At 47.8% G+C, this 24,864-nt stretch overlaps 1 protein-coding gene across 1 annotated transcript in view; it reads right to left on the bottom strand.

Annotated features, from left to right (window-relative positions):
- LOC146186747 (endothelin-converting enzyme 1-like) overlaps positions 1–24,244 on the bottom strand; it is a 40,733-nt gene extending 16,489 nt beyond the window's left edge. Inside the window, exon 1 of the mRNA XM_084608108.1 lies at positions 24,103–24,244. Within this exon, the coding sequence (XP_084464234.1) occupies positions 24,103–24,244 (142 nt within the window). The remainder of the gene's footprint in view (positions 1–24,102) is intronic.
- Positions 24,245–24,864: the final 620 nt, after the last annotated feature.

Here is a 24,864-nt window from a genome sequence, read left to right on the forward strand (position 1 = left end):
CGCGCGTTCAAGTGTGGGATTGCAGATGGCAGGAACGCTAGACAAGATGAGTGTCCTGGAGGAAAGGCGCAGTATCTGTCACACTTTCTCCAAGTGTGTTTTTGGATAGTACGCCATCTCGACCACCTGTGGTCCTAAAATTAAGTCGTGCAATTCCGTCTCCGACGCTAGGCTTTAAAAAGGCTATTATGAGTAACACGATACGCAGTGCGATGTTGATAAAAAGTCAAGTTCAAGTCAAAGCACACTGAGAGCGCCGAGAGTATTAACGGCATCGTTACGAACGCTAGCGCAGTGAGCGCAGCTGATCCCGTGTGGTGCAATATGGCGGCGTTGTCTCCACCCTGAACAGCGGCGCTGGCATCGAGGTACCATGCGGGCCCACGTTGGGCGGCCCAACCATCTTGTTTAGTGCTCCTGCCATCTGCAATCCCACACTTGAACGCGCGCCAAGGAACGCCACGCGACAGGAGCAATCGCGTACCGTTCAAACGCACACTTATCGGAGAATGTGTGACAGATACTGCGCCTTTCCTTTCCTGTAAGCTAATTATAATTATATGTATCACTGAAACGAACGCAGATAAAAGCCAAACAATGAGAGGCAAATGATAGGAGATGAAGGGTAGGCTTTCGTCATTCTCGTAAGAGACGAGACCCTCGTTTAAGAGTTATTTCGAGGACGTAATGATCGCTTCCAAAGTTGAGCTCTGTGTTCTTCCACCTAAGTTCGAAAACACAATCAAACACAACAATAGCAAAAGCAAGACACGCGTTCGAGGGGACTGACGCGGAACTAATTACTAAACTTGCGAACTAATTACTACACTTGTAGACACATATGTCGGCGATACAACATCCCTCCCTCTTACGCACTACGCGGGCCTTCCGAACGAGGCCCTCGACGAGCCCATCTCAGAAGCAGAAGTTAGAGCCGAAATCCTGAGCTTAAAGACGCGATCAGCTCCCGGGCCCGATGGAATACCAAATAAAATGCTACGAAACCTAGACGACGCTTCCATAACGGCACTCACCAACTACATGCAAGAAGTATGGAGTAGCGGTCGTCTTCCCCAGCAGTGGAAAACTGCAAACGTTGTGCTAATCCAAAACCTGGCAAGCCACCGAAATTGGAAAACGTTTCTCAGACCTATTTCTCTAGCCTCATGCACTGGAAAGCTTATGGAACACGTAAGCCAAACAAGGCTAACTAATTTCACGGAGAAAAATGACCTGTGGCCGCACGAAATGGTCGGGTTCCGACCGGCCTGTGCACACAAGACGTAATGCTTCGATTACAACATGACATAATTGACTCGAAATCCAGAGACGCGAAGGTAATTCTAGAACTAGATCTAACAGAAGCATTTGCCAACGCAAAACACCAGGCAATTCTCGCGGGACTGCAGGAATTAGGAGTCGGCGAGAGGACATATAGTTACGTAATGGATTTCCTGCCAAACACGACGCTGAAAGTAAAGTTTCAGGACCTAGAATCCCCCACTCTCCACCTGGGAAGTAAAGGAACTCCGCAAGGCTCGGTGCTCTCCCCCTTCCTCTTTAACGTGGTGATGAGAGGCCTTCCCGCCGCTCTCAAAGTCATAAAAGATCTAAAGTTCAGCATTTACGCGGACGACGTTAATCTCTGGATGAACAATGGCAGCGACGGCAGCATAAGGGAACGCCTACAGGCGGCGGCGGACACCATTGCGTCCTACGCGGCCGAAAGGGGTCTTGCGTGCTCTCCGCAAAAATCCGAACTTTTCATTTATAACCCAAAATCAATGAGGTGCAAGGGCGACTTTAACGTAGAAATTAAGGTCGACGGCAAAACCGTACCAAAAGTCCAGCAAATCAGAATCCTCGGACGTTTTATTCAAGAGGACGGGTATAACGACGGAACGATAAAAAAAAAAAAAAAAAATCACTACCTACGCGACGCAAGCAACAGGGATATTTAGGAGGATTGCATTCAAAGGCAGAGGCCTCAAAGAGAGAAGCCTCTTGAGACTGATGCAGGCGTACATAATAAGCCGAATATGCTATGCCACACCGTTCCTCAGCATCAGGACCAACGAAAAAGATAAGATAGACGTTGCGTCAAGAGGGCGCTGGGTCTACCCATCACCCAGATCCCGACGATTTGGCAAAATCTTTCTCTCCGGCGGCAAAAAAACGCTCCGCTGTCGTCGACGCGGGCGAATCGCCCGGAAAAACGCTCCATGTGGGTCACGCTTCAGAGGTGTCTCCTTGTTGCGTCCCCAGGAGTATTCTCCGTTGACCTCGTCCACGTCTACCCAATGGTCGGTTGCCCTCAGTCCAAGTCTCCGCTGGCCACTGCCGCCTGTTGAGATCGCTGTACCATACCTTGCTGGTCTTCGCAGCAGTCGGTGGACAGCAGTCTCCCATTGCTCCGCACTCGGGGTTCGTATTTTGGGGACTACATCTATGTTTTGATGTTGTTGTGGCTGTAGGAAGAAGGAAAAGAAAATGCACGGGCTTGATAGTGGCTCTGTAGCTGAGCCACCTCCGCTGCCTCGTGAGGACAGAAGATAGAAAGTAGAGAATGAAAGAAAAAGAAGAGGGAGAGAAAGACGCGCGCCACAACAGCCGTCGTCCACCACCCAAGCGGTGGCGGGTGCAACGAAAGCCTACAACAGAAACATTCAGTGGCTGGCCAGCCCCCGCCGCAATTACCGCAAACGGCGTTTACCCACCAGTCCCAGAAGGGTGCCTCGATCCCAGCCCCGTAGGGCCAGGGACAGCCACCCTTCACCACCTCTGTAATCAATCCAAGGTGCACTTCTGGTAGTGGCTCTTAATTGGTTTTTAAACGTTACGACTCCCAGGAGTTCGCGCATGAACACTGGCAACCAGTGTAATTAGCGTCGACAATAAAGTTGCCGCATGTGATGGGAGGTGCATCCTGTGCCCGCGCAGTGCATCTCGGCCACGTTTCGATGAAAGCAAAACGCAAATTTGTGCATGTTCTAGCGATGTGCGCAGGTTAAAGATAATAATATTTATGCGCTGTCTGAAGGAATTCCTCCATCTGTTGTTATGTTAAAGAACACGGTCTATGTGCTTGTGGATGGTGTGGCGACAATGGCTTTAGTGGATACCGGGGCAACCATTTCAACAATGAGTTTATCGTTTAAGAAGCGGTTAGGACGCAAAGTTATGTTTGTTTGGGACAGAAATGTGAATTTTCATGGCGCGGGTGGTGAGGTGTTGTGTCCCCTGGGAATGTGTAGTGCTTCGGTGTCCCTGGGTGGAACAGTATTCGCAGCGGAGTTTGCAGTGCTTTCGCGATGCACGCATGACATAATTCTAGGTATTGACTTTTTGAGAATGTGTGGCGCTACGGTCGACTGCCGCTCTGAGGAACTCTGCGTTGATGGTTCCCTTCCTTCTGGACTCTTAGAGAAGCCACACGTGCGTGAGGATGTGTTCGGTGTAACAGAGGATACCAATGTGCCAGCCTTGTCTATGGTGTGTGTCCCAGTTTTGTGCCCCAGCCGTGCTTCCGACACCTTCGACGCTACAGTGGTACCGCTTCATTCTAACTGTGCAAAGAAATACATTCTGGTTCCTCATTGCCTACTGTCGGTGGTCAAGGGCTGCTCACGGCTGTGGGCCATTAGTTGTTCTTCGCAACCAGTAGTTTTGCCTGTGAATATGAAGATTGCGACATGTAGCCAAGACGACGCCCCGTCGGTGGCTTTGGTTACTGATGCACCTGGCGAAAGTGCTGCCGCTCCAGCCCCTGACTCGCAACTACATCGGATGATCAGCCGCTCTCTAACCAGGGACCAGCGTGACGCTTTGGAGGCCTTACTGGTCAAGTATTCTTCCATCTTTGATTTTTCGGAGCCTGGCGGCTCACGGTGCATTCCCGTGACACGTACCCGGCATCGCATTGACACAGACTACTCACACCCAATTCGACAGAAGCCGTACAGAGTGTCACCAACAGAACGCCAGGTCATCAGTGAGCAGGTTCGGGATATGCCGGAAAAGGGTGTTATTCAAGAGTCATGCAGTACCTGGGCCGCCCCTGTAATTCTGGTGAAGAAGAAAGATGGTACATGGCGCTTTTGCGTCGACTATCGCCGTCTGAATGCTGCAACAAAGAAGAATGTGTGTCCCCTTCCGCGGATCGATGACGCCATAGATTGTCTGTTCTCGGCATCATACACCCAGACGACAAGGAAAAAACGGCATTTATCACATCCGATGGCCTGTTTGAATTTAATGTAATGCCTTTCGGGCTCTGCAATGCTCTTGCAACTTTCGAGAGATTTATGGACGCTATCCTACGGGGACTAAAATGGCAAATATGTATGTGCTACCTCGATGATGTCATTTTTGGCCTGACATTCGAAGAACACAACGAACGCCTCGCTCTCGTGCTTGACTGCTTCAAAAACGCTGGTCTAGTACTTAATTCGAAGAAGTGTCGCTTCGGTGAGCGTCAGATTTTGGTACTAGGACACCTCGTCGATCGTGAAGGCGTCAGACCTGACCTTCAAAAGACCGCGGCCGTTGCATCGTTTCCAACACCTCAGAACGTGAAGGAACTCCGAAGTTTCCTAGGACTGTGCTCATATTTCTGCCGCTTCATTCCCCGTTTTGCTGACATTGCTAACCCGCTTACTTGCCTTCTCCACAAAGACGCTCCCTTCGAGTGGACATCAGAGTGTGACTTCTTTTTGCCAGCTCAAGTTTTTACTAACATCACATCCGATTCTCCGGCACTTCAACCCTTCTGCTTCAACGGAACTGCACACGGACGCCAGTGGTGTTGACATTGGTGCTTTGCTGATTCAGCGTTATGGCGACAAGGAACATGTTATTGCTTACGCCAGTCGTTCCTTAAGCAAACCTGAACGCAATTACACAATCACTGAGCAGGAATGCCTCGCGGTAGTTTTCGCCGTTCAGCGGTTTCGCTGTTATCTATACGGGCGGCCCTTCACAGTGGTCACTGATCATCATTCCCTGTGCTGGCTGATAAACCTCCGTGACCCATCTGGCCGTTTACAAGAGTTTGATCATACAGTTCGAGGGAAAGTTCGATGTAGTGAGCACAGGATGGTGAGGTCCCGAATTAGCCTAAATCTGAAGAAGGAACGCAATAGATTAGTAAGAAAGAAACCCATCAACGAATTAGCGGTGAGGGGGAGGGCAGAAGAGTTCAGGATCTCGCTACAGAATAGGTATTCAGCTCTAACCGAGGATGGCGACATTACCCTAGAGGCAAGGAACAATAATTTCAGAGATATCATTACTGAGTGCGCGGTAGAAGTAGGCGGTAGGATAGTTAGAGAGGATATGGTAAGCTGTCTAAGGAGACGAAAGATTTGATTAAGAAACGGCAGAGTATGAAAGCTTCCAATCCAACAGACCAGATCGAATTGGCCGAGATATCAAAGCTAATCAATAAGCGCAAGGTGGCCGATATAAGGAAGTATAACATGGAGAAAATTGAGCATGCTGTAAAGAACGGGGGAAGCCTTAAAGCGGTAAAGAAGAAATTGGGCACAGGCAAAAACCAGATGTATGCGATAAGGGACAAGGCGGGCAACGTCATCACTGATATGGAAAAGATAGTCAAAGTAGCCGAGGAGTTCTATACAGATCTCTACAGTAGCCAAAGTAGTCAGGACCGTAATGAGATTGGCGGTAGGGAAAAACAGTCAGACGTTCCACCAGTGACGAAGGACGAGGTCAAGAAAGCACTAGAAACTATGAAAAGGGGGAAATCAGCTGGAGAGGATCAGATAACTACAGATTTGCTGAAGGATGGGGGGGATATCGCGCTAGAAAAACTGGTCACCCTGTATACGCAGTGCCTGGTGTCATCGACGGTACCGGAAGCATGGAAGAATGCAAACATTATCCTCATTCACAAGAAAGGGGACTCTAAGGACTTTAAAAATTACAGACCAATCAGCTTACTGTCTGTTACGTATAATGTATTTACTAAGGTAATCGCTAATAGAATCAGGACAACCTTAGACTGCAATCAAGCAAAGGATCAAGCAGGGTTTCGGAAACGGTACTCTACTATCGATCATATCCATACCATCAATCAGGTGATAGAAAAATGCTCGAAATATAACCAGCCCTTATACATAGCATTCATTGATTACGAAAAAGCATTTGACTCAGTTGAAACCTCGGCGGTGATGCAGGCATTGCGAAATCAGGGGGTAGACGAGCCGTACGTGAAAGTGCTGGAAGATATATATAGTGGATGCACAGCAACCATAGTTCTACATAAAGAAAGTAGCAAAATTCCCATAAAGAAAGGTGTTAGGCAAGGAGGCACAATCTCCCCAGTACTATTCACAGCTTGTTTAGAGGAAGTATTCAGAGACTTGGAATGGGAGCAGTTAAGGATAAGGGTAGATGGAGAATACCTCAGTAATCTGCGATTTGCTGATGACATTGCCTTGCTAAGCAACTCGGGGGATGAACTGCAAATTATGATTGATGACCTAGACAGGAAAAGTAGAAAGGTAGGCTTGAAAATCAATATGCAGAAGACTAAGGTAATGTTCAACAGCCTCGGGAAGGAACAGCAGTTTACATTAGGTAGCGAAATACTGGAAGTAGTAGGCGAATATATCTACTTAGGACAGGTAGTAACCGCAGATCCGGACCATGAAAAAGAAATAACAAGAAGAATAAGATTGGGATGGAGCGCATTTGGCAAGCACTCGCAGATTATGACTAGCAGCTTACCGGTATCGCTCAAGAGAAAAGTATACAACAGTTGCATCTTGCCTGTACTCACCTATGGGGCTGAAACTTGGAGGCTAACCAAGAGAGTTCTACTTAAGTTGAGGACAACCCACAGAGCTATGGAACGAAAAATGGTAGGGGTAACATTAAGATGCGTGAGATAGAAAGCGTGCAGAGTGGGTCAGAGAAATAACTCAAGTTACCGACATTCTAGTGGAAATTAAGAAGAAGAAATGGACATGGACAGGACATGTAGTGCGAAGAGAGGATAACCGGTGGTCGCTGAGGGTAACAAACTGGATTCTAAGGGAAGGAAAGCGTAGCAGGGGGCGGCAGAAAGTTAGGTGGGCGGATGAGATTAAGAAGTTCGCAGGGGTCAAGTGGATGCAGCTAGCACAGAACCGGGCTAAGTAGAGAAATATGGGAGAGGCCTTCGCCCTGCAGTGGGTATAATCAGGCTGATGATGATGATGATTATACAGTTTCGTACAAGAGTGGACGCCGGCACGCTGACGCGGACTGTCTCACGTTTACCGCTTCCCACAACGGAATGCGACGCCGACAATTTTGATCATTACATCGCTGCGGTTTTACCTCCATTCCTCGATACCCGTACGTTACACAGTGAGCAGAAAAAAGATGAGAATCTCCAACTATTCTTTACCGCTGCAAGGGATCCTACAGCTTCCAGTCCCTATTGTATACGGAGTGGTCTTTTGTACAAAAAGGACTATTCTCCCACTGGTTTCCGCTACCTTCTGGTGGTGCCCGTCAGCCTACGCTCCTCTGTTTTGCGCGTTATGCACGACGACCCCCCTTCGGGACACCTGGGATCTGCGCGGGCGCTCTATCGCATCCAAGAACGTTTCTACTGGCCCCTGATGCGTGAAACCACTGAGAAGTACGTGGCTAGCTGTGCTCAGTGTGCGAGTCACAAACGCCCCGCCGGCACTCTTCCTGTCTTCTTCATTCGGTGACGCCTCCAAGATCCCCTTTTGAGAAAGTCGGGGTAGACCTCTTGGGACCCTTTCCCAAGTCTCATTCTTGCAACCGCTGGATCGTCATCTGCACTGATTACCACACTCGTTACTGTGGGACGGCAGCCCTTCCATCGGCTACTGCACACCAAGTCTCCCTCTTCCTGCTACACTTTGTTATACTGCGTCATGGGCCTCCTCGAGTGTTGATCAGCGACCGAGGACGTCAGTTCACCGCTGATGTTGTCGAAGAAGTCCTTCGTTTGTGCCAAACGCATTTCCGACATTCTACCCCGTATCATCCGCAAACAAATGGGTTGACCGAGCGAACCAACCGGACACTCACCAACATGCTTTCAATGTACGTCGCCGCCGACCACAAGGACTGGGACACTGTGCTAAAATTTATACCATACGCATACAATACCGCCCAACAAGAAACAACAAGTTACAGTCCATTCTTTCTCCTCTATGCCCGGTCTCCTCGACACATCCTCGACACCATCCTCCCGTTCTCCACAGACGACGAACCTGAGATTGCTGAGATCCTCTGCCGGGCTGAAGAAGCCCGCCAGATAGCCCGCCTGAGAACTCTCGCCTCACAAAAGCACTCGAAATCCCGCTAGCACGACCACCATCGCCATGTCACCTACCTCCATGGAGATATGGTCTGGCTTTGGCGTCCATGAAGGAAGCTTGGCTTAAGTCAGAAACTGCTCGCGCACTATATCGGTCCATATGTTATCCTCCAGGCAATTAGTGACCTCACCTATCGGATTGCGCGCCTTACCAAAAGTGACCGACGTTCTTCACGAACTAAGCTTGCCCACGTCGCACGTCTGAAACCCTGTCATCCTCGTGCGGACGATTGACTCGCCCGGAGGGCTTCGCCTGCGACGGGGGAAGTGTTACGGACTTGTTCTCAAACAGAGCACGGAGGAAGAAAGAAGGAAGAGGAAGAAGAAGTGTGCGCACCCGTTCGACCTTCTTCTTGTGGTACTTGTGTCGTTCCCGCTATCCGTGTGTACCTAGCGTACTGAACCGACTATATCGTCTCAGTCGCGACGCTAAGGGCGTAACTATATATTGTGAAAGAAGGCCAGGTCGAGACGCCAAAGTCGTGACGGCAAGGCAAGGTACGCCGTGTCAGCGTTTTAATCTGATGGAGAACCCAGGCGCGTGCTGGAGCCGGCGCCGCGGGACGATGACGATGGTATGTACAAAAGAAAGAAGAAGATTATGGTATGTACAAATGAAAGAAGATCCGTGGAAGGCTCACACAATCATCCCGGGGGGTCGGAAGCGGCCAGCCTGGCCGCTCCTAACCAACCGATGCACCGCGGCGCACAAACGGCTTCAAGCGGGAGACATGAACAATTTCAGTTCCACGGTGCCGTCGATCGGCTGGGGGATCAACAGGTGTGACTTGGTAGTTCACGGGGGAAGTTTGGTTTATGATCTTGTAGGGAGCAAGATAGCGACGCTGAAATTTATCACTAAGGCCCGGGGCGCGCAGTGGTGTGTAAAGCAGGACTTCGTCCCCGGGACGAAAAGAGACCGCACGATGCGTAGAATCGTAGCGACTCTTGCGGTCTTCCTGGCGCGCTTCTGTGTTGAGGCGGGCAATATGACGGCATCTGGCCACACGGGATAAGAACTGGGCTGGTACTGATGAGGAGAAGTCGGGCGTAGAGAAGAAGAAAGTGTCGAGCATTGTAGTGGGAGGGCGGCCAAAAACAAGGAAAAACGGAGAGTAACCGGTAGTCCGCTGTACTGCTGTATTGTAGGCGAATGTGACGAATGGTAGAATAGTGTCCCAATTTCGGTGATCCGGTGTGATGTACATGGATATCATATCGGATAGAGTGCGATGAAATCGCTCAGTAAGACCGTTAGTCTGGGGATGGTAGCTTGAGGTTGTCTTATGAAGAGTGGATGACGCATGAAGAACTTCGGCAACGACTGTCGATAAGAAGGCCATCCCGCGGTCACTTAGAAGCACCCGAGGAGCGCCATGACGCAGGAGAATTGATCGCAAAAAAAAATTAGCTACCTCTTCGGCAGAACCAGTCGGTACAGGGGCTGTTTCAGCGTAGCGTGTAAGGTGGTCAACGGCTGTTATAATCCAATGGTTACCCCCATCGGAGAGAGGTAGGGGACCATATAAGTCGATGCCGACTACGTCGAATGGCGTGGCGGGACATGGGAGAGGCTGTAGGAGGCCAGCAGGGGAAGAAGTCGGCCGCTTGCGGCGTTGGCACAGATGGCAGGAAGCGACGTATTTAGCTACGGTAGAAGATAGGCCAGGTCAAAAGAATCGTCTTTTCACGCGGTCATATGTTTTGTGAAAACCAAGGTGACCTGCAGTAGCGTCATCGTGGAAAGCCGCCAGTATACGTGGGCGAAGCGCACGCGGCACGACAGGGAGCCAACGAGTTCCATCAGGGCAATACACGTAGCGGCGTAGTATGCCATCTTCGAGTTTGAAATTGCGAAGCTGTCGGCGAAGCCTAGCATTGGGCGGGTTCGAAGCGCCGTTAAGGCGGTCGATGATGGGCCGACAGTAGGCATCAGCTAATTGCTGCGAGCGGAGTGCGTGTTTGTGCTCAGAATCGTCAAAAGAAACTGTTGTGATATGCGTCGAGGGAAGAGATGTTCGGCTGTGGTCAGAGGTGGAAATTCGTTGCGAAGAAAAACAGCAGGCTGATTCCGTAAGTGGGCAGCGAGAAAGAGCGTCGGCGTCTTGGTGTTGGCGACCCGATTTATAAACGACGTCGAAATTATATTCTTGCAGGCGTAGAATCCAGCGGCCAAGTCGGCCTGTTAAATTTTTCAGTGAAGACAACCAGCAAAGAGCATGGTGATCGGTCACAACTGTGAAGTGCCTACCATAGAGGTAGGGGCGAAACTTTTGAACAGCCCAGACGACGGCAAGACATTCCTGCTCGGTAATGGTGTAGTTTTTCTCAGCTGGAGTCAAGGTCCGACTGGCGAAGGCAATGACTTTCTCACGCGAAGTTGCATCGCGCTGCAGAAGGACAGCGCCAAGACCGTGACCACTGGCATCAGTGTGCAGGATGGTAGGAGCGCTGTCGCTGAAGTGGCCAAGAACGGGATCTGATGTGAGGGCGAGCTTTAGGTCGGTAAAAGCAGTGTTGCACTGTTCAGTCCACACGAAAGAGCTGCGCGCTTTAAGTAGTTCATGAAGTGGCGCAGCAATAGTTGCAAAATGCCTTATGAAACGCCGGAAATATGACGCCAGGCCGAGGAAACTGCGCCAATCTGCAGTCCGTTGCGGACGAGGAAAGTTCAAGACCGCGCTGATTTTATCTGGGTGTGGACGAATGCCGTCACTGCTAACCAGACGTCCCAATGTTTTAATTTCCTTTTGTGCAAAGTGGCACTTCTTGGTGTTGAGCTGAAGGCCCGCTGAAGAAAGACACGTCAGGACTTCATTCAGGCGCGTGAGATGGTCGTTAAAAGTTGCCGAAAAGATAACAATGTCGTCCAAGTAACATAAACAGGTTCTCCATTTTAGGCCACGAAGTACCGTATCAATCATTCTTTCAAATGTCGCTGGTGCGTTACACAGGCCAAAGGGAATAACATTAAACTCGTAAAGTCCATCGGGAGTTGCGAAAGCGGTTTTCTCTTTGTCGCCCTCATGCATTGGTATTTGCCAATAACCTGAGCGGAGATCCAAGGTCGAGAAATATTCGGCGCCTTGGAGAGAGTCAAGGGCGTCATCTATTCGCGGCATCGGGTAGACATCTTTACGGGTAATTTTGTTTAGTGCGCGATAATCAACACAAAATCGTACCGATCCGTCCTTTTTTTTTAACTAATACTACTGGGGAAGACCATGGGCTTGTTGATGGACGAATAATATCGCGACGGAGCATGTCATTCACATTTTCTTCGATTACTTTTCGTTCCGAGAGAGAAACCCGATAAGGTCGTTGGCGTACGATCGAGTTACCTTCAGTAATGATGCGGTGGTGTGCAACACTAGTCCGTCCCAGTGGAGGGGAAGTGGCATCAAAAATGGCTTGATGGGCTTGAAGCAATTTCAGCAATTCTTTGCGTTGGTGCGGCGTGAGGTCCGGACTGATTGTCTTCGACAGCATCGGAAGAGAGACGTGCGATGAATCACGTTGCTGAGGTAACGGGGCGGTGAGCACCATAATGGACTTAGGGTGAGCATCCACTATGCATGGCAGGGAAGTTCCTTCAGTCAGGACGATGGATTCACGGGATGTGTTCGTGGCAGCTACTATCGCTGAGCCGCTGCGGAATCGTACAAGACTTGATGGCAAGGCGATTCCACGTGCAAGATGACGATGAGATGGTGCGATAAGTACATCCCCGTCAGTGATGTGTTCCGAAACAACGGTAACAAGTTTTTCGCACTGTGGAGGCAATACAGTGTCAACTGCGGCAATGAGGGAATGACGTCCTTCAGACATGTCAGATGAAAAATCACTGTCTGTCATATGAATGACACGGTCGCCACAAGAAATTAACGCTGACGCGGTCGACAAAAAATCCCAACCGAAAATCATCTGATGCGCACACGGTGAAAGCACAGCAAACTGCACATGGTGGCGGACGCCGTCTATAACAATTCGAACTGTACACTTTGCTGAAGGATGTAGAGGGACGTCATTTGCTCCACGAAGTTCAGGTCCATCATATGGCGTCGTTACTTTCCGCAAACGGTGGCATAAATCAGCGCGAATAACAGAAATTGCAGCCCCTGTGTCAATCAAAGCTTCGACCGGTAATCCTTCAGCTAAAACGGAAATCATATTGTACGGGAGATGAGGAGGACTTTTGGTAAGTTCGCAGAGTGCAGTTTCACCTCCGGAAACTGCATCGCTTAGTTTTCTGAATGACGGACAGGAACAGTTGTTGCTGGTCGAAGTGGAGAAACAGAGCGGCGGTATGGGGAAAGGGACCGGCGTCGGGAAACATGGGCGCCACTTGGTTCAGACGAGGATACCGGTGGTGGAGAGGATCGACGAGGTGGGCTGTGAACAGATCGTCGCTGATAATACGCGGGTACGTCACTTTCGAAGGCGTCGTAACCACGCCGCTCGTTCTGAATACATCGACGACAGAAGCGGGAAATATGTCCTCTGATTCCACAGTAGTAGCACACTGGGCGAGAGGGGCGGCGTCAGCTGAGCCGTCGTCACGGCGTTGATGTGGTTGTAGGGCGGTGCTTGTTGTGGGGGGGGGGGGACAAAAGGAGGAGGGGATGCAGCAACGTGAGCATAAGTCGGCGCTGTACGAGGTGCAGCAGGAGGGTCAGGTGCGACAGGGTGGGTGATAGTTGCCAATTCTTCTTTAATGATGGTGCGGAGGCTGGCGTCATTAGAAGAAGAGTGATCACACCCGTGCCGGCAGAAAGGGCTCAAGGCTTGGAGCTCTTCGCGGATTATCGCTCGAATTAGGGTTCGTAGATCAAAGTCAGCAGAGGGGGGGGCCAGTAGAGAAGTCGGGCTGCAATCGGGAGGACTGCAGCTGTTCGAGTCGTTGACAGGTCGTGATAATGGAATCAACACTTGGATTCTGGGCAAGTAGGGTGTTATAAGCCACAGAATTGATTCCTTTCATGACATGGTGCACGCGTTCAGGTTCAGACATGGTGGGGCTAATACGCCGGCAAAGTGCAAGTATGGCCTCTATGTAAGAGGCATACGACCCATCGGGACCTTGACGACGGGAAGCAAGCTTGTTCCTCGCGATCTCAGTCCGAACTGCGGGGTCGGCGAAGTATTGGCGAAACTGCTGTTTGAAGGTGGGCCAGTTAGTGGTGTGAGGCTCGCGGTTGATAAACCAGTTCCTGGCGACCTCAATCAGGTAGAAGGAAACGTTGAGGAATTTTAAAGCGTCATCCCACCGATTGTAGGCACTGCAGTGTTCATAAGTGTCAAGCCAGTCATCCACGTCCTCGTCGCGACGACCGGCGAACAGCGGCGGGTCGCGTTGTCGTGTGGGCACAGTGGGAGGCGGCGGTGTAGCCGAGGTAGAGGGTCCAGCCGGGTCGGGACTGCTCTCGGTTGACATAACGATGGTGGTTGTTGCCAAACGGCGACCGGAACGTAGCTCCAGCGAAAGGCAGGGCACAAGGCAGTAAGGGGATCAAATTTCACCTCCACCACGTGTGAAAGAAGGCCAGGTCGAGACGCCAAAGTCGTGACGGCAAGGCAAGGTACGCCGTGTCAGCGTTTTAATCTGATGGAGAACCCAGACGCGTGCTGGAGCCGGCGCCGCGGGACGATGACGATGGTATGTACAAAAGAAAGAAGAAGATTATGGTATGTACAAATGAAAGAAGATCCGTGAAAGGCTCACGATATTAATAATAATAATCACAATAATAGCTTTTGCTTTACGGGAAATGAAAGGCGAAGTATCTGTTACATTCTGTTGACTCCCGAACCCCACTATAAACAAAGGTAGGAAGATAGGAGCAAAGTGGAAAGAATGAAAGGGGTGCCGTAGCTACACCACCAGGTGACGTTGGCCGTAGTGGAGGGCTCCGGAGTAATTTCGACAACCTGCGGATCTTTAACTCTTCGAGGGAGGTGAAATGGAGAGGCGTCATTGTGCTGTGCGGTCAGTGCGCGTTAAGGATCCCCAGGTTTATACCCAAACGAACACATTGTAAACAAAACGTGCCTTCCATATACGCGGACAGATATCCGCCCCACGCAGAAAGGACGACCACCTAGCGGGTCTGATTATAGAATCCAACGGCGTAAATGGCGAGACAGTCAAGTAAGGTTACACGCAAGACAGCCAATGCAATGAGATTACTAAAGAGAGTCACCAAAGTGGCATGAGGGAGGAGAGCCTGATACGAATCGTGCACTCCTTTTTTTTTATTTATGTTTTTTGGTGCGCTACAGGAAAATAGGCAGACACTGCTTGAACCCATAGCCAGCGGCTAGTAAAGGGTCCAATGGAAAAAGTTCATAGGTTGCAGGCACCCAATCGTCAATGTTAGAGACATCAGAAGCAGTAACTTTACAATAAACATAACAAAGTTAGTTATCGCTTATACATTCGTAAAACGACCAATGAAGAGAAGAAAATATAAACTAAAACCTCAGAAATCAAACAAAAGCGCGTAGAATTTATACAAGAATTAAAGCAAAGAAGAATGCATAATGTCACCACACTATAACAATACATAATGTCACATGTCGCGGAGAAATAACGCATCAGATAAAATACAGGTATATGTAGGGGTTACATGGGTAATACCAGGCGAACAATGTAAGGTTACAGTAGGCAAATGCAAGTATGGACTCAAGTGTTTCATTCATTTTAAGGTAGTATTCTTTTATTGCAATGGAAAAGTTCTTGGCAAGCTTTACGTCACAGGGTAGAGAATTCCAGATTTTGACGCCCGTAAACTGCAGCATACGCTCACCGTAAACGTTTCTTTTTATGGGTAAATTAAAATTTCCGTAAGTGTGGCTTCGGGTTGCACGTGACGGGAGGTTAAATATAGATATATCGAAGGGGAGGTTGTTACTTACTATTTTGTGGATACATTCAACAGTGTTTTTCTGACGAAGCAGGTCAAAAGGCAGCACGCGTAGTTTAATAAATAGTGGTTTGCTGGGTCTAGAGGAGTCTGAAAACGAGATTATTCTAAGTGCTCGCTTTTGTGAACGTCTAATGGGTTCTAGGTGAGTATTGTACGTCCAACCCCACGACTCAATGCAGTATGACAGGTGAGTATGTACTAATGTGAAGTAAAGGACTCTCAGAAGATTGACATCAAAATATTGGCAAAATTGATGAAGTGCATAGCAACCCGATGCAATCTTCGTGCAAATGGAGTCAATCTGATGTTGCCAACGTAAATGCTTATCTAGGGTCACTCCAAGGTACGTAAAGGCAGTGGTTGGTTCAAGCTGGGTTTGACTGATAGTTAAACTAATATCACTCGAGTCCAGTGACTTTTTCCGTGAATGGAACAGTATGTATTTAGTTTTCTTAGTGTTCAATGTTAATTTGTTCGCGAGATACCAGTCTGCATTTTTTTTTCAATTCTGTGTTCGCGATGCTTTCTAGTTCGGCAGTATGACAAGCAGTAACGATAATGGCAGTGTCATCGGTATACATGAGAGCACTGGCTGAGGATAATACCTGAGGAAAATCGTTGACGTAAAGTGAGAAAAGTAACGGACCGAGTGTTGACCCTTGCGGTACTCCTGTGTATAAGCACCGCACATTTGATGTTAGGTTATTCATTGAGACAACTTGTTTGCGATCAGTAAGGTAACCAGAAAAAAAGTCGAGCACCCTATCACGAAATCCATAAATTCTTAATTTATTAAGCATGATGCCGTGGTTCACTGTGTCGAAGGCTTTTCTTATGTCCAGAAATATAACAGCGGCCAGCTCATTGTTATCTAATGCACTGTTAATTGCCTGGGTGAGTGTAATGACTGCTGAGCTAGTAGAGTGCTTTGGGCGAAATCCATGTTGCTGGGGGCAGAAAATATTATATTTCTCAAGAAAAAGGAGAATACGTTTGGACAGAATTTTTTCAAATATGTTATTAATAACGCTAAGTACGGAAATAGGCCTGTAACTAGAGGGGTCAGAAGGGTCACCATCTTTAAATACAGGGGTAACTCGGGCTACCTTTAAGGGTGATGGGTATGTGTAATTCAGCAGGGAATGATTGAACAGCCGGCATAGTATGGGCCCTAAGATATCAATATTTTCCTTAATAAGCTTTGCAGGAATGCCGTCCAAGCCTGCTGCCTTGTTTGTTTTCAACTCCATGACAACCGACAACACCTCATTGATTTCAACTTCATGCGGAGCGAAAGAATTAACAACTGACGCTGGAAGATTATTGTCTGCACTGGCATCAGGAAGCTTTGCAGGTAGATCTGGACCGACACTTGTGAAAGATGTATTGAATTCATCAACAGTTTTTTCAGTGATACTAGAGAGAAGTGTGGGACATCTTTTCAAGTTTTGCGTGACCTCATTGATAAGTTCCCACATTTTTTTTGGATTTCCAGCAGAACCTTGAATTCGGCTAGTAAAATATTCTTTTTTTCGGGCTCTCATTAAGGACACAGATTTATTACGCACGCATTTGTACTGATACAGACAATATTCGTTGCCTTTATGATGCAGCCATTTATGATACCAATAGTCCTTTCTTCTTAATATGTTCAATATTTCTTCGGTCATCCAGGGACAAATTGGTTTATGATGCTGGGAAGACGCTACACTTTGGCTGCTGCGATTTATAAGGTCAACCAGAGCGCTAATCAAGTTAGAGAACTCTATATTGACATCTTCATGATATATTAAGTCAGTATTGAGTAATAACAATTTGTTACGAAATAATTCATAATTTAACTTGGTTGTATTTCTTGGTTTCATACCTTTTACTTTTGTAGGTGTGTCTACCTTAACAAAAATTGGCAAGTGGTCCGAAATTGGTGTTTGGTAGACGCCAGCATGTACACCGGTGTCAATATTTGTCAGTGCATAATCAATAGATGTTGCCGAAAGGGTGGTTATGCGTGTCGGAGAAGCAATCAAATTGCGGAAGTTGTATGATTGAAGAAGGTATGTGTAATCTGGGGCACTCGTGGAACTAGTATCAATATTCATGTCACCAAAGATAATAACTCGGTTTTTGTAGCTTTTAGTTAAAGAGGACAAGATTGATTCCAGTTTATCAAAAAAATCGGCAAGATATAAGCCCGCATTCAAGTTTCACAAATAAGGTTTCAAGTTCGGGTGAACAACAAGCGACTGATGATAAGATAGTGTAGTGAAGGCTTTCTGTCACGAATAATGCCACACCGCCACCGCGAAACTGCGTGTCCCGTGGGCGTGATATTGTTGCATAGCCGGGAATTGATATATGTTCATGTTTCCTGAGCCACGTTTCAGTGGTCGCTATGATTTCAAAAAACTCCCCATTGCTGACGATAAAAGAATTTAAAGAGTTCAAGTTTCTGTTTATGCTGCGAACGTTACTGTGAAGTACAGATATGCCTTTCCTGGGAGCCATCATGAGCTAGAGTCGGTGTAGCTAGCATCGTTTAGTAGCTGTTCGCCAGAAACATTGGCTATTCTTTCCAGATCTGCTTCACAGGTAACGTGGACTACTTTCGATTTTTCGGCTTTCCTCATTAATATTTTCCCGTCGGAGACCCAAGCAAACTTCCAGCCTTTAGCGCGTTTAGCTTTTCCCAACAGTATCTTATTTTCTGGGCATAGGTGTTCGTTGACGAATATAGGATCAGTTCCTTCAAATCCAAGCATCGATGTGTTCAGTCGCGTTTTTTTTTTGCCGCCAGTAAAAATCTATCTCGGTTAGCCCGTGAGGCAAACCGTACAACAACATTTGGTGAATAATGCAAACACGGGGGCCAGTTGGTTGATCATTCTGTGGAATACTGCGCTACTTAATATACAGAGACAAATGGAAGACGACACACGAATGAAGCGCAAACTTACAACTATTTATTTTTATCGACAAAACACGTACATATATACAAAAGGCATTCTTGTCAAATCACAGACACATCATTCATGCATGTGATCACGCACGTTATCATTTCGACCACAACTCCGCATCTGCACAGCTATCATATCTAGCTCCTCTTTTGTGAGAGCCACAGAAGATGTACTAACGCACGTATCTTTTTCTGCTGACTCGATTAAGAAGGCTTCTACTATTTCTCTTTCAATTCTTTCCTTTTGTTTACCTACAATTTTAGTCCTATGGAATAATGGTTTGCAGCCATTTACGCATCGCAAGCAATGTTGCGCAAAATTTCCAGGGTGGCTGATTTTCCCACAGTCATTATGATGTTCCAGGAGCCTCTTATTAACACACCTTCCCGTTTGTCCGATGTATTGTTTTCCGCACGAAATCGGGATCTTGTAAATGTGTCTGTGAATGATGATGTGTCTGTGATGAGACATGAATGATGTGTCTGTGATTTGACAAGAATGCCTTTTGTATATATGTACGTGTTTTGTCGATAAAAATAAATAGTTGTAAGTTTGCGCTTCATTCGTGTGTCGTCTTCTATTTGTCTCTGTATATTAAGTAGCGCAGTATTCCACAGAACATTTGGTGGCCCTTTAGCTTTTGTAGGCACACGATGTGCGATTTCAATGTCATGGCTGGACAGTTCTGTGCACAAACATGAAGCGACTGCCTCAACAACCTTATTAAGGTCAGCGACAGGTATGCCCTTCAGTTCGAGATTGCTCTTTCTACTGTACTGCTTCAGTTCGATCAGTTGTTTTTTGGTGTCGCTGAGTTCGTTACTTAGTTTTCGGTTTTCTTTCTGGCACTCAAGGCTCAGTTGTTTTGCATCTTCAAGTTCTTTACGGAGTGTCTTTACTTCGGCCCTGAATTCTTCAAAGTTCTCGTTGATGTAGTTCATTCCTGTTTTGACCGATGTGAGTTCTTCCTGTATAGCTGTGTTTGATGACTGCAGCTTCTTTACCTCATTCTTTAGTTCTGTCATAACTTCCACGAATCTGGAAGTCATATCAGTCAAAACTCTTTCTTTTATACTACTTGGTGTTTTTTCGGCAAGTGTCTGTGCAAATTCGGTTAAAACATCCCTGGTTTTGCTTCCCATTGTTGCAGGGTGTACCGCTTCAGAGCAGCCCAGCAGCCATAAATTACAAAAACAGAACAGATAATAACTTTGTTTTCCCACCTGCAACAAGCGAGGGCAGCGATTTAGCAGAAGTGGTAGCCACGGCTGCCGGTACCGCTCTGAATGTGCCTTGGTCGATGATCCATGGCTTTATATAGGTGAAGGTGACGCCTCCAGACGTTGGGCCGCCGCAGTAGAAAGGCACGTGTCTTGATGATGACGTCCGTTGCGCATGCGCGTAGCTCATGATGTCCCTGCTGTTGACGACCGTTTCTTATCGGATGCCTGCAACAAGCGAGGGCAGCGATTTAGCAGAAGTGGTAGCCACGGCTGCCGGTACCGCTCTGAATGTGCCTTGGTCGATGATCCATGGCTTTGTATAGGTGAAGGTGACGCCTCCAGACGTTGGGCCGCCGCAGTAGAAAGGCACGTGTCTTGATAATGATGTCCGTTGCGCATGCGCGTAGCTCATGATGTCCCTGCTGTTGACGACCGTTTCTTATCGGATGCCTGCAACAAGCGAGGGCAGCGATTTAGCAGAAGTGGTAGCCACGGCTGCCGGTACCGCTCTGAATTGTCATATGCCACATAACCTACGTGGCTGCCTTTCACAATTGGTACAAGGCGGAGACTAACAAAATAGACGTAATTATACGCAGGATGTATAAGACGGCGCTTGGACTGCCAGATTCGACTAGCACTGAGTTCCTGCTACAATTAGAAATCAACAACATTTTGGACGAACTCGCAGGAGCGCAGCACATAGCGCAGCTAGAAAGACTGACGACCACTGCAGCTGGACGACACATACTCGAGCGTCTTGGGTTCCTCTATGTGAGCGTCCAAACCTTTTTTTTTACCCACAGGGTGACATCGTCAGCATATAGGGAGTGTTGAAGACCTTGGATTTCTTCAAGTTTGGGAGGCAGACCTATCAGTGCTAGGTTGAATAAGAAGGGAGAGAGGACTGATCCTTGCTGGGTTCCTCTGTCTCCTATTGCTATTTTGTCCGATCTAAGTCCTGCGAGACTTAGCTCCTTCCCGAGAGAAAAAACGAATGTAATTACAGGTTTTCTTTCCCGCGTTTATGTTGGAGAGGGTTTGGAGAATGGCTTTGTGAGAGACATTGCCGAAGGCTTTTTCCAGATCCAAGGCAAGAATTGCTTTAGTTCCGGTTTTGTTAGGAGGATCTGTCACTTCTGCATGCAACTGAAGCATTACGTCCTGAGCAGAGAGTTGACTTCTGAAGCCAGTCATTGAGCTGGGCAGAAGGTCATTCTCTTATGCGTAGTTCTGAAGCCTATTTAGATCCATGCCTTTGTACTAAGTCGATTCACATACTCAGTCCCTTATGTCCACTTCATTCAATCTGACTAGGAGAAATTAGACACTCATTAGAAGCAATTAACAAGACTGGGCTAGGTCTACCCAGAAACACTTCAACCGAAAAACTTCTCTCACTTGGAATACACAATACTGTAGAGGAGCTGAGCACAGCACATAAGACAACACAGCTACAAAGACTAACGAACTCTAAAGCAGGCAGACAAATTCTCAACCGCATGGGAATTAATGCCGAACCACTAGCCAACCACCCAGGACCATTACCAAGAGGAGCTGGCAACAAAATTATCTCCAAACCTTTGCCCAAAAACATGCATCCCTCCTTCCATGAAGGCAGGAGGAAAGCTAGAGCTAGGGCCCTAAACAGAAAGTACCGAAATCACGATGGGGTGGTGTATACCGACGCCTCGGACTACAATATGGCTGAAGGTGCCTTTGCCATCTGTGCAATTAAGCAGTACAGTAACGCCAATATATTCGTATCAGCCGCTTCGGTCAAAGTCCGCTACTCGGACCAGGCGGAAGAAGCCGAAATCGCTTTAGCCATCGCTATAACAGATGCGGACATAATTGTCAATGATTCAAAAACTGCCATACGTAACTTCTTGCGTGCAGAATATCAAATACTGCCAGAAACATCCTCGCGGAAATCAGACTCGAAAGAGAGACAGAACTCGGATGGACACCAGCCCACTCAGGGAACCGAGGCAATGAGGCTGCTCACCAACACGCTCGAGGTTTTGTCGGCCGAGCGGTAAGACGTAATGCCGAGGAACTTGAAATGGAAGGATTGCTCACATACAGCGACCTTACACAACACTCTCTAGGAGAGTATACCCACCACCACACAAATCACTAACAAGACAACAAGAAATAGTTTCGAGGAAACTACAAACGAACTCCTTCCCCAACCCTGCGGTTTACTCACACATATTTCCGGACAGCATAAGCTCATCATGCACTAAGTGCGGAGAGAAAGCCGACCGTAATCATATCCTGGGGGATTGCTCAGAGGACCCGCCTCCCAAGGCTCTCATAGAAGCTCCCTCACTTGAATCCTGGGAGGAAGTGCTGCGTAACGCGAGCCCCGATATACAATTGGGCGCCTTAAACCACGCTGAAGAAGTCGCCGCAAGCCACCAGCTAAAGGCCACTTGGCTCTTCCACTAAGACTACTCCCGACAATAAAGGTTTTCTCCCTCTCTCTCGAGCGGCTTGGCATTGGCTACCACCTTCAACACGGGGAGCAAGAAGTAATCCCGCGGAACGCCAGGGACGGCATCCGAGTCGCACAAGTTCCGACTAACGTACACCCAACGTATAATCAAGGCAGAAGACAGGACAGAGCCGCGGCCATGCTGCGGAACTGCGGAAAAGCGAGGGAAGCGCGCTTCGTAGATGCTGCCGAGTATCAAGACAATCGACGATACGCTGTCGCGGTTGTCGACACTGCCGGAACGCTCGTCCACTCCGCCAGCATAAAGTCCCGACACGCTAAAGTGGCCGAAGAATTAGCCATATCACTTGCCATATCTGATCCCGATTGCGGGATCGTCGTTAGCGACTTGCGCACGGCAATAAAGAATTACGCCCAGGGGACAATATCCGTGGGAGCCTGCCGAATAAACAAGGACTTGAAACTCTCACCGGACAACAAGGTCGAGCTTGTTTGGTTCCCGGCACATGTGAGGAATGTCTCTCCGCATATCACCAACGTGAACGAAATCACTCACTCCGTAGTACGAGGTCTCGCTTACCGTGCCGCAGAGAGTCAAGGCGAAGAAGGGGGAGAGAGAGGATGATGAGCTTTAATGACTCCACCAAAGACTTCTACCCGGCCCGCCGGACCTTCCCTCCGTCTAGCAGCACACTATGCAGAGCTCAGGCTGTCGCGTGGAGGCAATTACAAACAAATACATACCCGAACTCGCTCCAGTACAACAGGATTTACCCAGAAATATATGACACCAAAACATGCAAGGTCTGCAACACAAACATAACAACACTCCAGCACGTACTCTGGGAGTGCAAGACACAATTTAAAAGCGTTAATCCTCTTTGAGGTGTTCAGCCGCTCTGCGCAGCTCCAGCCTCAGCGACCAACTCTGGGCCGTCCAGTAGGCCCTCATGGCGTCAAAGAGACGAGATCTCGACGTTCCCACGTGGGAGACCTAGGCTCGGTCGCGTTAAACCCTGCCGGACATCAAATAAAGTTATTAAACCGAAAGCCTTTAATGGCTCATAATTATATGTAGCACTCCAACGAATGCCCACAAGAGGCTAACGTTGTGAGGCAAATTAAAGGATAGGAAGGGTAGGCTTTCAGTGACCCTCTAACTTTAAGGTGAAAGCCTTAATGGCTCATACTGTCGTGGACAAAGTGTGTCGCTTTTGCGGCGGCTGTCAGGTGGGATTGCAGATGGCAGGAACGCTAGACCAAGGTGGGGCTTCTCAGGCTTTCTTCTTTCAATACTTTGGTCGCTAAAGTCCCTCGTAATTTTTCCTCCTCCTCCTCTATAATTGGTTTATAGGGACGGAAAGGCGCACACATCCCGCGGAATCTCGCGAACAGATTGCGCGCATGCGAGATTTTCACCATGAACCAAGAAAGGCTTTCATCCTAAACCCGACTCTGAAAGTGAAGTACGGCTCTTTAGAAACGTATTGAATAGGGAGGGATATTTCCCATAGGCGGCCCGAATCACGGAGAAGGGGGCGTTTTGCTTATCAGCCATACTGGCTCAATTACACAGTTCGGATACTGAACCGCAGTTCCCGGGCCGAACTCGACTGTGATGGCCGCATTTCGATGGAAGAAAAACGCAGAGGCATCTGTTGGCTTTGCCATATATATCCGTAAACGTTAAAAATTCCCGTGTGGTCAAAAACCTTCCGGAACCCTCACTATGGCTCTCTTTAACTCTCAAGTTTCCCTTTTCCCCTAGTGCACGGTTCTAATGTCAAGCGAGGTCAGACGGATACTGAACTTTCACTTCCCAGTAAACTAATGTACGAAGCACATTTCCTGCCTTTCACGGATGATTAAACTCAAATCACATAGGACACCTATCTAAACATGGCACACCTGTCTGCTGCTTGACAGAGTAAAATCAGGAAAACCTGCACCTTTGACTTTGAACCTGCAGTTACGACTGATGGCAAAGCCGGATGAATTGCCGCTGCTGGTATCGCCATGTCCTGCTGGACTGGTCTGCCGGAAGCCTGCCGGCGTTCGTGTCCTCCTGCTGGAATCCCTGTCGCCGGTGTCGCGGCAGATTCCCCTGAGTGGTGGACAGTGGGATGCTCAGATATCATGTTGGCAGAGGTGGGGCTGGCGGCTATGAGCTTACCGTCCGCCGCACTGGTGGTCGTGGTAATCGGAGGAGATGTACTGCTCGCCAAATGGTGCTTAGTGGTGTCGTTTTCCACTCCAGTGCCGTGCAGGTGCTTCCCATCGCGGTCGTGGGCCTGGTGGGCGCCTCGTTCGGGCATGATGACCTGGCAAACCTGGGATTATAAATGTAATGTCAGCTAAATAGATTCACGCCAAATGGGGGAGGCAAATAAAAAACATTGCCGATGATTACGTTACTTTCTAATGCGAAATTTAAGCGCACCTCATCAGCTGTTTCAGCTTTTCGATAGATTGAGGCAAAACTTCGAGCATTACATGAATGTACCATTACAGACATAATAATAATAATAATAATAATAATAATAATAATAATAATAATAATAATAATAATAATAATAATAATAATAATAATAATAATAATAATAATAATAATAATAATAATAATAATAATATTAATAATATTAATAATAATAATAATAATAATAATAATAATAATAATAATAATAATAATAATAATAATAATAATTGTTTCACAGGAAGGGAAAGGCGCAGTATCTGTCACACTTGCTCTGTGGACACCTGAACGACACAATTACTTTTTATTTTTCACACATATTCCGTACCAACTAGTTCCTCTTCCGCGTGTGACAGTGGGCCTTTCCTTTCCTGTAAACCACTTAACTGACTCTTATTACTTGAAACTTTATTGCCGCCGATACAGGAACTTTCCTTACTAACCCACCCAAGTAAGCAGACC

The sequence above is a fragment of the Amblyomma maculatum genome, chromosome 6, assembly GCF_055883805.1.
Source record: "Amblyomma maculatum isolate TAMU_Amacu chromosome 6, ASM5588380v1, whole genome shotgun sequence".
In the NCBI taxonomy this organism is placed as follows: Eukaryota; Metazoa; Arthropoda; class Arachnida; order Ixodida; family Ixodidae; genus Amblyomma; species Amblyomma maculatum.